We start from the raw sequence: 12,367 nt of genomic DNA, 5'->3' as shown, positions 1-12,367 counted from the left end.
CCGAACTCAAGATATCTTAAAGATGAGATGACGATCAATCCCTTTTCTTACGATTTGGGACGACCAAGCCCTGGCGAACTTAATCGGCGATTGATTCAACTAGCGGAATCGTACAAAGCGAAGGCTCGTAATTATAATTCGTCACCCTCGGCGCGGGGATCTTTCCATGTATCCGCCAAACGGTATAATTATTCCGCGTTAACGTAATAATTCGGCTCTCGCCCTGAAAGTTTAATGATCGTTTAGTCAGTCCCGACGCCCTTTACGAATCCAATTTCTGCCTCGAATCCGGGAGGACGTCGTTCCCCGCTCCTCGAGGTAACAAAACGGAGCATTGTGCTGCCGAGGGACGTGTGGTAGAACGTGTTCGTAATTAAAAACGGAGTTATCTCGCGAAAATTTGATTGTCCCGAAATATCCCTCCTGCGTGCGCGCGCGATTCGAGGAAAAGGGCGCGATGGCGAAGGGGAGTGAGAGGGTAAGGGGAAGGGAAGTCCGGGCGACGTAAACCCTCCGCGACAAGGGGGCCCGCGCCGCGGTCCGCGCATGAGCGGGTGCCGCTTATGCGCGGTGCCCCGCGTAAATCGATGCGCGTCCGCCGCGACTTTCAGCCAGCTTGGCGAGCCAGTTCGCGCGATACGTGTGTGCGCCGGCAGCTCGGCAGCAGCTCGGTGCTTTTCGCGTCCGCTCTCTCAGAGCATTTCTCGTCTTATTTCCGCCGTCTGGGCCGCACATCCGCCACGGTTCGCGCCGGCCACTCGGTCACGTCACTTAGATAGGAACTGCGAGACGTCGGAAGGGCCTACGGGAGGTTTCTTTCGCCCAATCTCGCCGCCCGGGACCAGTTCACTTCGCTCCCGCGGTCGTCGTTCCGGCCTAGCCGAGGGATTGAACCCGAAGATCGTTTGGGAGCTCTGGGGAGAAATGATCGAACCGGTAGGTTTGCCGAGGAGCGATAACGGTAGAGCACGAAGAGAGGCTTCGAAAACTAGGCATACTTCCTCGGGGGAAACGATTCTTTCTCCGGCAGGAATTATCTGTCGCGAGTTTCGACTGTTTCCAGGCCTCTTCCGAGTGGCTCCGATGCCGTGCGTTCCGCTCGCGAACCCACGGCATCGTGGCGTCCGAGCTCTCGAGGCCGCTTCCTAGAAAAGGTTCGGCGCGAGAACTCGCGGAGACTGAAAACCGGCCGATCGCGAATCCAACCTTCTTTCGCCAGCTAAGGTGAGCGTCTAACTTCGTTGTCTAATGTCCGGCGCGGTTATTTCTCGCAGGTAGAGCCCGTGCCATGAAGGGACGTCGCCGTCGTCGTCGCGAAGAGTGACTCACCAGGAAGCCGCCGACGGGAAGGCACCTGCCGATGTCACCGGGGGTGGCCGTCACCAGCCTCTACGTCGAGGCCAGCGACAACCGATTAAGTCCTCGAGGCTACGCCGGGCCCAAGGTGCCGTCACCTCACTAATCGCTCGCGAGAATAATGAGAATCAACGCGACGAAGATGAGCACTCCGATCGAGGAGAAGATTGACCAAAAGCTGAAGGTACGAACTTGCTCTGAGAATCAGAAGCGACTGGATTCAATTCCGGTCTTTCTCTGATATCTGCCTTTCTTTATCTGTATTTTATTTTTCACGCACAAATCTGTATCTCTCTTTCTCTTTCTCTCCCTCTCTCTGTCTCCCTTTGTCGATCTTCGATGATCAATAATGCATCTGTATTCGTATTCGCACTCATCCGCATGCTTGAGATGCAGCACGCGTGCATAATCCCGGTCGGGGAAACTCTGCTCGCTATGTGGCGCAGATGTGCGCCGGATATTCCTGGACGCCCCCCCGTGTATTCGGCTTATCGAACACCTCGGACGAAATGAATCGAGAAACCGCCTTGGAATTAACTTGGCAACTACTCCCTAAGGATTGGGTTGAGATCCTCCGATCGATAGAGCTTGTAGGCGCTTGTAAGAACCGAACGCGTATCTGTTTAATTGAAGGATCAAGCGAAAGCCAGAGAGACTCGTTTTTTTTTTTTTTTTTTTTCTTTCTTTTAACAAAAATTAGTCATACATTTTATTGTATTTTTTTTAATGTTTAAACGTTGACCAAAGCTACAATCAAATTATATTACCGCGTTAAAAGAAATATTACATTATTTTTAGTTCTTGGAAAAGTAAATTAAAATGAAGCCACCTGGTTTTTCCAATTTTTCAGGTGACTCATTAATTAATATGTTACTGCTCTAACATATGTAATGTAACATATTTATACGCGTTTACATGTTATTTAATTTCGTTCGTGTCTATCTAGTGTTTTACGTTTTCAGTTTTCGAAGGTTTTCAGTCAACGTTACCGTCTATCATAGTCACGACGGCATTTACCGCTAGGCACGATACATGAACCGAGGGCCTGGGTGTTTTTGCATACGATAAAAGCGGATGAAAGGTCAAAAGAGCCGTGTATGCGAGCGTGGTGCAATTTAGACGGGTCGCGTTGCATGTAATTCGCGACGGTCTCATTACCACCGTCGTTCCCGGCGTAGATACACGCGTGCATACTGATGAAGCAATACCATCGGAATTTCCCATAATTAGGAGGATACGTTTGGATCCATCGGTCATTCGGGCGAAGATAATTTAACGCCGGGAAAGAAAGGGCTCAGCTTAAAATTCGTAGCGCCTTCGGGGAAAAAAAAAACAAAGAAAAACAGATTCAATTTTTAAATACCAATTCCTCTTCATTACACAAATAACTGTTATCTCGCACTACACGTAAAACGGGACACATTCCCCGTGATTCAAAATGCAAATGGATGAATGGATTTTAACATTTCATCGTGTTTTTAGAAGTTAATCGGATGAGAGTCGCGCTGTTCGCGCGCACAAACGGAAGAAACGCTGTTCGGATTTGGAAAATTTGCGGGCCATCGTCCCTTGATGTATCCCGCGCGTACATCATCCCCCGGTCATTCCCGATGAAATTCCCGACGCTACAGGTGCACGAAATGTTTTTCCAATCGCGCGACATTAACGCCGTTAATCTTTCGCGGACGACCGACAGTTCGCCAATTGTCTGAAAATAACGGGGGGATAGCCTCGCGCTCGCTTCCACGGTCTCTTCCACAAAATCAATTGCGGCCTCACCAATTTCCTTCTAAATTGTAGCGACTGCGATATAGATATAGGATGCGATAAACTGCAGGATCGATATTGATAGAAAAGTGCTGACCGACATTGGTAGAATCGACCCGTGAGCCGTTCCCATAAACGCTAGTTAAAGATAAGTGAAGTTTAAGCGACTCCACGTCCCCTTTTCTAAATGTATAACCGGAGAGAGCCGAGAGAATCGGTTAAATCCTTGCTAACTTTAACGAACGCTCGTTAGACAGAAATGCCCCTATGCGTCGAAATTGGCTCTTTCGACGCTTTAATACCGCTGCGATCCTATATGCTGCGTTTTATGGCCTGGAAAACCTCGAATAGCGCTTAATTGATGTCTTCGCAGAAATGAGCCTTATCACGAGCTTTGATAAATGCTCCCGCATACCCCAAATTGGCAGTTCGGTGTCTGCATCGTTTAACACAACTTCGCGGACGAGATCGATATCCCCGTGTCGCGGTACGGTATGTTTAATTACTTCTGCGTTAATAACGAGTAACGTCGTATCGCGTACTTTTGGATTATAAATTTATATAGGCGGCGATATTGCGGCGCGGCGCGTCACGTTACGGAGTTCGCTTTTATCTTCTTGGGAACATTGCGATTTTGTCACCCAGTTCGTTTTACGCGAGGGCGATAACAGTTTGTCACGTCGCGGCAAAGTTCTCGTCTTATAACGAGTGTCGCGCGTTTGTTTCGCCGCGCGAGAAAGAGAAGGGCACGAACGTCGATCATTTTCGCATTGCACTTTCTAATCATTTGTTACTGTAGGAAAATTGCTGTAATGAGAGAAACGCAAAACTGATAATATCGCACGCAACGTGAATCTGCAAGGAAAATGTATGGCGCGAAAAAAAAAAAAGGGTTTTTGCCGAGATTGCAGTCAAACTTCTCTTTGCCATTAATTTTTGCGCGAAATGTAAAATTAACATTTGCAATTAAGAAGGACGCGCATACAGTAGTAACGAGAGATTAAACTTACGATTGTTTTAAAAATATGTAGCTAGGCGTAGAGGAAGAAAAGTTTATTTTATGGATTTCATAAAAATTTATTTCTGTCTCGCGAAAAGTTATTGACTGGTTTTTATACACTTCGATGGAGCGTTGACGCTTCAGCGTTTCCGGTAATAATTAATTAGCCCCCGGATTAATTGGAACGGATGAATTGTTAACGATGATAAATGATGAATTTACTGCGGGCGCTTCGCTAAAAATACGGTACATAATTTGGTTAAAATAGATCTCCCGTGTCCCGTTTGGCCGATTTAATGATTCGAAAATCTCTCGTTTATCGGCCACGTTTCCAATTAACACTATATACACGCTACGCCAAATTGACGAATTTAGCGTCTTTTTCGGAACGTATTCGGGGCCAATCTAGTGCAATTTTCTTTGACACGAGCGAAATCGATCCGTTCGCCGTGAAGCATAGATTTACTTTACTCTTTTTCGCGGATACCTTCGAAATCACTTTTTCATATTCATGGCATATTAAATTCCCATGAAATAAATTTACGTGAAACGAACGCTCTTCCTTCCCCGGTATATTATACACTTTGTATTACCTTATTATCTTCGCGTTTTAATATTTATTTAAAGCGAAACGTTGGCGCACGCATAATAATTATTAATTCGATGACAAAACTGACGATTCTCGCGTGAGAGTCTCTTCACCATTGACGTTCTTACGGAATTCTATTTGGGATTGAAGAACATTAACGAATGATGCCTCGTTGAAATCCCGTCAAGTAACGATACGTCTGCGAACGCTAGCTTCCTTAATCATTTAGTTATTTTTCCTGCCATCACTTATAGTTGTCATCAACGGAGGAGAAAGAGTATAACCGGAGTCAGATTGCGAGCGAATAATTTAAAGGGCCTTCGTTCGCGTATTGAGAAAAGGAAAAATCGATTATTTGAACAAAGAGCACAACGGAGTTGTCACCGAGATGGGGAAATCCTAGCGGATGTATTCAAATCACGGGGACGTGGAGTGGCGGCTGTTTCTCGAGCCGCACGATAAATTGACAAATATGAATTAATTTAAAGCGATCTATTGCGGTCTTGCGGGTTAACTAACAGGGGTGAACGTGTCGTTCCGCTGGGCAACGAACGGGAAAATAACATAATAACGCTAATGCCATTTGGAGTAATTAGGGACGATCGTCGCTCAATGAATACGGATATTCAATTAAGAAAATTTATCGAAATACTTTCTCATGCATAAATGCATGCTACGGCCGTACAATGACTTTACACGGTTTAGTCAATCAATATTGGCATAGCTCGTTATCGTTATCGGCGTTAACGGCAACGTCTTTTTCCTTTAATCTCCGCGCTTGCCTCTGCGCGGAGTGCATTTGCTTCTGAGAACTCTAAAATAACTTTTTATTCCTTCTCTTTGCAATCCCGCCGGGTCTTGCTCTTTCTACTTCAATTTCCTGCTGCAAATGCAAACTGCTTTTTGCACAGAGTTAAAATAGGAAAGATAGTATTTGAAAGATTGTTTAATATGTTAGTTTTTATACAATTTCAATTAAAAATGGTTATATAGAGCGTCTTTAATCGAACGTGATAAGCTGAACGAATTTGTCTAATAATAAAATCAACCGATAATTGGTCTTAATTTGATAAAACTGCACTTCGTATAGCTCCGCTCTTAGATATAAACGCATATTTTATTTTCTTTTTTCTTTTAACATTTTAAGCGAATAAAATAGCAATTTCACGGCAAGTAACTTTTGTCAATTGGATTTTATTCTCGACAGGTACGAACGGGGATGGTGACGGTTAGCGATGGGAAAAGCAAACCCGTGCCGATGCGTCTGCACTTGTCTATGGAGGTATTGAAGCTTCAACGAGAGGATCTTGAGGTAGAGTGCCTTTTGATAATCGTATTATCATATATTTCCCGAACGAATAACGCTTATACGTCTTGCCGGCGTGATGCTTTATCGATTATGGACGCCTGTGAAAAACGTGTCAAAGACAAGAATATATTTTAGCAGGCAGCGAATCACAATAAGCCACCTCTGGACGCTAAAGAACGCATGGTGCAAATTACCAGGCAAAAGGTCGGCGGTTTAGGACTGAGCATAAAGGGTGGAGCGGAACACAAGCTTCCAGTACTCATATCGAGAATTTATAAGGGTCAAGCTGCTGATCAGTGCGGCCAGCTATTCGTAGGAGACGCAATTATCAAAGGTATTTTCAACAAAAAATTTTCACATTAATCTACGGATCCTTATTAATTCTTTTTTACCAATTTGAGATATCTTTTACAGTTTATTTAATGTATCATGTGTATACTTTTGTACGTTGCTTAAAGTATCTTTTTACTTTTTATTGGTTAATTAGAAAAAAAGAAAAAAAAAACATTTTTTAATCTTGCCTGAATTCTTTAAGTTTAATGATATTTCTGTGTAAATTATACTTTGCTAATAAGAGTTATAAAAGTAAGATATCTTCTATTAATATTTGTTTCTCGTTATTTTCACCGATTGCAGTTGCACGACAGTCGACACTTTTACGATAGTTCAACGGCACTATATACAGTTAATGAGTATCGATTTCAACTGTGCCAATGCCTGTTCTTATTGAAGCAAATATTGACTTTATCTCTACTCTATATATTCGAAACCATAAAAATTTATCACGTACGATTCTTTGTTTATTAAATAATTCAATTAATCTGTTATAATTTTTTTAGTGAACGGCGAATATATCACGGCGTGCAACCACGACGACGCCGTCAATATTTTGAGGAATGCCGGTGATATAGTAGTTTTAACGGTCAAACATTATCGAGCAGCCAAGCCATTTCTACAGAAAAATGGTACTGGAATATTATATATTATCGCAAAAACGTAACAATGAGGATATGCATCTCATATATTGATTGATTCTTATCAACAGAAAAAGAAGAAAAGCTGGATAACGTTGCCAATGGTACAACAGAAGATGGATGGATATCGCCTAACAGGCAAGGGGGTAGTCCCAGATGCAGCCATAGCCGTCAAAGTTCCAATGCATCTTCCAGTTCAATGCAATATAAAAGATGGGTGGACGTAATCACAGGTATTATATAATACTTTCTTTTATGAATTCAAAATATATTACTTGTGATTTAAATAAACGTGGTATTTTTCAGTTCCATTAATGATGGCATACGTGACGAGGTACATATTTGGCACTGACAAATTAAGGAGAAATGCATTTGAAGTAAGAGGACTTAACGGGGCACGTACGGGAGTAATACACTGCGACGATAGCGCTATTCTCAGCCAATGGTTAAAATATATAACTGATAACATTACAGGACTGACGCATTTGCAGGTGATACAAATAATGTAACTGTAATATTATCTTGCCTGTTTTCTACGTGGTATTTAATTGTTTCAATAATTAAACTATTTAATGATTAGATGGAATTCAATTTCAGATGAAATTGTACAATCGTAATTTCGGGGTCGGTGAACGCATAGAATACATGGGCTGGGTTAATGAGGCAGTGAGCAATAGTAATCAACCGTGGCAGAGTTACAGACCGAGATTCCTGGCATTAAAAGGACCGGACCTATTGTTATTTGAGACACCTCCTGTATGTATCAATTCGTACGTTTAATTTTATTTATTTTTGCCTTTTAAAATTGTTGGTTTATTCGAAATGTAATTGTCGATTTAAATCGCTCTTATTGCCATTTTTAGTGCAACATAGGCGACTGGTCTCGATGCGCGTTAACTTTTAAAGTATACCAAACGATGTTCCGCGTTATGCGCGAATCGGAAAATGTGGACGAGCGACAACATTGTTTTTTGGCGCAGAGTCCGGGTAAACCGCCGCGTTATTTGAGCGTTGAAACTAGACAAGAACTTCTACGTGTTGAAGCGGCGTGGCACACCGCCATATGTTCAGCTGTTACTCATTTAAAGGTACATTATGTTTCTGCAAAGTATTTTTAATGTCGTTCTTTTCTAATGTCCTTTTTTCCTCGTTACAGAGTAAAACTTTCCCGGTAACTTTCAATAGCAGAAGCGCAGGTTTAACGTTAGAATGGACTCAAGGATTTACGTTGTCGTATGAAGGAATCGGCGAGATTGTATGGCGTTATAAATTTTCTCAATTGAGAGGGTCCAGCGACGATGGTAAAAGTAGGCTTAAATTACATTTCCAAGAACTAGATAGCATCGCTATCGAAACGAAGGTAAACATAAATTTTTTAACGAAGCTGAAAGATGCATTGCAACATATTTCTTAAAAAATTTTTTTTTAGTTAATGTTGCATTCAATTTTTCACCTTTCATTTTTTATATATATGTAGAAAAATATGTATTCACGCTTTGTGTATGTTTCGACAGGAATTGGAGTGTTCCCAGTTACAAAACTTATTGTTCTGTATGCATGCGTTTCTTACCGCGAAGGTAGCCGCGGTAGATCCTACGTTTTTAACGTCGACCACTCCGTAAAGGGATATAATATAGATATAATAACGTTATTGCCGACGAAATACCGACGATTATTTTGTGTTTTATCATCATTGTGCGGATTAGACCGAGTGCGTGCATTGGAAAGTTGCTGGAAGAAACAAGAGAAGAACAGCGAGGAGACAGAAACTAGTCAATATATCCAAAAGGTATTTTTATCATTTACATATAAAAATCACCACGCGGTACTATATACTCCACTCATCCTACCAAAAGCCAATTTCACTAGTATATATATATGAATATAATATATGAATCTAACGGCTATTATCGTATTGTGCGCATCTAGATAAGAATTCTCGTAAGTTTGTAGGATCGGCAGTATGCATTTGCGAATGATTGCCCGATTACGATACGATTATATTATCTGCTTTTGCTACATATATTTAATCGTTTTTGAATTTTTTTTAAGAATAGGTAATCTCAAGTATGCATCGTGTGTGCTTGTAATTAATTTTTTATGTACATTTTAATTATATTGTTCAGTAATATTGTTTTATATATCTTACAATTAAATTGTACTCTTGTAATATAATTTATCTTAAATTTCAAGATAATAATTTTAATTTATATATATTCATAATAGGTTTTTCATTTTTAATTTAATATGCCAATTAATTTCTTAATTATAACAAAGTATATATGTATATTTACATATTGTATTGCGTACCATACATATATCAGGTGCCTTAAAGACCACGAACAAGAAGTAGCTAAATTAATGGAGGCATCAACTTTCCGTTTCTCAATGAGGAGAATCGTATTACATATTCATACATTTAGAGTATTTATAAAAAAGAATAAAAGTTGTTGCATTTCGAAAAAAAAAATATTTCTAATTTGCAACATTAAAGAAATGCTTTAAAGTATGTAATTGAATTGACAGAAATAATACTCGTCCATCCGACAAAACGTCAAACAAATAATTGCTTTTACAGCAATAATTATAAATCTATAATTAGGTGGCTCACTGAAATATTATAATGTCGGACTTGGAAATAGTTTGTTTATCGATGCAGTATTATCGATGGGGGCAATAAGTTTTACAAATTAAGAAGCATGGATTTAGTATCGAGCTACAGTTATTGAAATATTTGTAACTGTTAGCTGTACTTCCCTGTACTAGATGCAATAGTTATATTCTACAAATCGTGTAACGTACTATCCGCGAAAGTTCATCTATATGAATAACTCTGATTGTGAAAGAATGTGCGGGAAGATTATTTGATACGTAATGAATATATAAATGTCATGTTTCGACAGCTCGACAGATCTATAGTGTCTTTAAATATATCAATTATCTCTTTCCAATCACTAGCTATAGCGATATAGACAACACTGTTTATTGTGTGACTATCTTGCATTGATTCGCAATTATATTTAAAGCAATAAATCTTTAATGAACGAACAACTAGAGAGAAATAATGAGAGAGTAGGAGTTATATATATACACACAAATATATATATATATACATACGATAAGAGAATTGTATACAGTAATACAAGATAAGAAAAAAAAGTATGATTCTCGTGTGCGCATGCACGCAATAGCGATTTACAAAATATTACACGTTTTTCAACGCTCGCCTAATTTATATTTTAATTTCCTAAGTGTAAGACGAACGACGACGTTGCGTCGCATAGAGATGATGTGAACTAATTTTAATGTCAGAGGAGACGTTTTGATTTTCATTACGCGTTTCCAGAGTCTCCGGTTACTCGTAGAAAGTGCCTACAAAGTAACATAAAGAAAACATAAAAGAAAGGTCCGCGCTTCTGTTGTATCGCAGCGTATTTAATGCCGATTAATACTTTTCTAGTCTACAAAACGTCAGGGTCTTTTACGTGATATTTACGATCAAGGCATCTAATTATCGCTCGTCTCTCCGACCGCGGGAGCGAGACACTCGGACGAAAAGAACCACCGTATTCTCGAATTTGTTATCGTCGTTGTATGAACGTTTATCATGTAAAAGGATACCTATCTCTGAACGTTTTTTTTTTCACGATCGATATAATCGTATATCGTAGTAATGTAAAATAAGAATTAACGATATCCGATCTTAAATTTAAGTACAGAGCGATATTAGCGATCTAGTCATTGTTTTATGATTTTAAATTCATACAGTTTTTGTCATATAATGATTTTTTTTTTTACATTCTGAATCGTCCATCGATGTAATATTTAATTTTTTAACTTATTAAGATGTTTAATTTACTAAGCTTTTAATATTTAATGATGTTAAAGGACCGTTTCCTTTTCTCGGCAATTTATAATAGTCATCGTGCGTTCTCTGTGCTTAAACTTGAGAGACTTGTCAAAAACTGCACAATTATTCTATATAAGTAAGTTGATTAAGCAAGAATGAAATAGAGCTGGAGAAGATCTGAAGTTCAAATCAGATCAAGCTTATAATCACTTGTCGAAACTACAGGTTGTTCTAAAACTAATGGATCGTTGAACCCCATTGAATCAGTATAATAATACTATATTCTGAATCGATAAGCGAATCGATTAAATTTTCCTTATATTTATTAAAATAAAAGTCCTTTTATTCAGATTAAATTGTATAGGAATAAAAGTTTTTGCGACTACTGTTAACTCGTGGATCGTCTTCGTATCCGTTTAAAGATATATATATATATCTCTTTTCGAAATCTTCACTTTCCTAATTCAGCTTATTTCATAAGTTAAACAAATTAAGAAAAGTAATTGTACTTTGCTATACACTCGCGACGTACTTTGCCTACAAACTCGCTGTGAATATTCAACTATTTTCTTTCGGCGAGTGTTCGCGGATTCCGAGTCCTGTCGATTGTGTCTTCACATTTGTATGTAAGATTTTTTTTTTGAGATTTTTTAAATTTTGTTTTTGTCTTTACGCATGCTTGTATGGGATGGAAGAGCGAATTTGCGACCCCGGCTAACATTCACCATCGGAATCTTAAATTTCGAAATATAGTTTATCTATTATAATGTCTATATCCCCCATTGACAATATGTTCCAAAATATATCATTGTTAGAAGTTACAAACCGGGCGCGTCCTTTTTTAATTATTCCTTTCGCAGATCTTTAATTTATTATAATATTTCATCATAACTTTGTTGCCTTAATAAAAAAAGAAAAAATAAAAGAACACGTAACTTTACGATTCGATGCGACGATATGCATAAAATGAAAATCTATTTTAAATATAATTTTTGCACGCGGTTTTAATTAGATTTTTTAAAGAGCTTTAATTCAATGATATAATGATCTATATTCTTTTTCTTTTCCTTTCAATAATTCTTTAATTAATTATTTTTTGAATAATAAGATTAGTTAAAGAAATAAAAAAAAAAAATTATTACGTTGATAAGGTTAATATAATTAAAAAAGGATATTTACTCAAACGTTGCTCTGTCGATGCCCGATGTTCATCCTGGACCTGCTCTTCCTCTCAGAATTCCAAGTGACTCCAATCCACATGTCACTCCAATTCACACGTCACTCACGACACTCGCGGATTGATAATTAAAATGATTAAAATTATTCGCGCGATACTGACGGCACTCGCGTTCACCAAGTATAAATAATTTTCGGTCACGTGAAAAAGATTGAAGAAATTAACCAATCATATTCATCACTTTCTTTAAGGCTTAAGATTCACTATACGTAAATCGGCCTTTAGATTTCCAATGTAACAAATTCGGAGTAGGTTTTTGAACGCGTTTATGTAAACCGCGTTAGG

General features: G+C 39.0%; 1 protein-coding gene across 2 annotated transcripts; it reads left to right on the top strand.

The window, feature by feature from the left end:
- Positions 1 to 627: 627 nt before the first annotated feature.
- On the top strand, positions 628 to 12,028 carry Syn2 (Syntrophin-like 2). Of its 2 annotated transcripts, none has more exons than XM_070657267.1 (11): positions 628 to 940; positions 1,279 to 1,540; positions 5,920 to 6,024; positions 6,157 to 6,355; positions 6,861 to 6,986; positions 7,067 to 7,228; positions 7,302 to 7,486; positions 7,593 to 7,751; positions 7,859 to 8,083; positions 8,152 to 8,355; positions 8,510 to 12,028. In XM_070657267.1, exons 2-11 carry the CDS (start codon positions 1,478 to 1,480, stop codon positions 8,615 to 8,617), a joined length of 1,536 nt encoding a protein of 511 aa, XP_070513368.1. In that variant the 5' UTR covers positions 628 to 940; positions 1,279 to 1,477; the 3' UTR covers positions 8,618 to 12,028. The 2 variants fall into 2 exon arrangements, with proteins under 2 accessions (XP_070513368.1, XP_070513369.1); XM_070657268.1 differs by having other exon boundaries at positions 629 to 940; positions 6,160 to 6,355.
- Positions 12,029 to 12,367: the final 339 nt, after the last annotated feature.

The sequence above is a fragment of the Cardiocondyla obscurior genome, linkage group LG05, assembly GCF_019399895.1.
Source record: "Cardiocondyla obscurior isolate alpha-2009 linkage group LG05, Cobs3.1, whole genome shotgun sequence".
Taxonomy (NCBI): domain Eukaryota; kingdom Metazoa; phylum Arthropoda; class Insecta; order Hymenoptera; family Formicidae; genus Cardiocondyla; species Cardiocondyla obscurior.
Note: the sequence above shows the minus strand (reverse complement) of the source record. Positions and strands in the feature narration are given on the sequence as shown.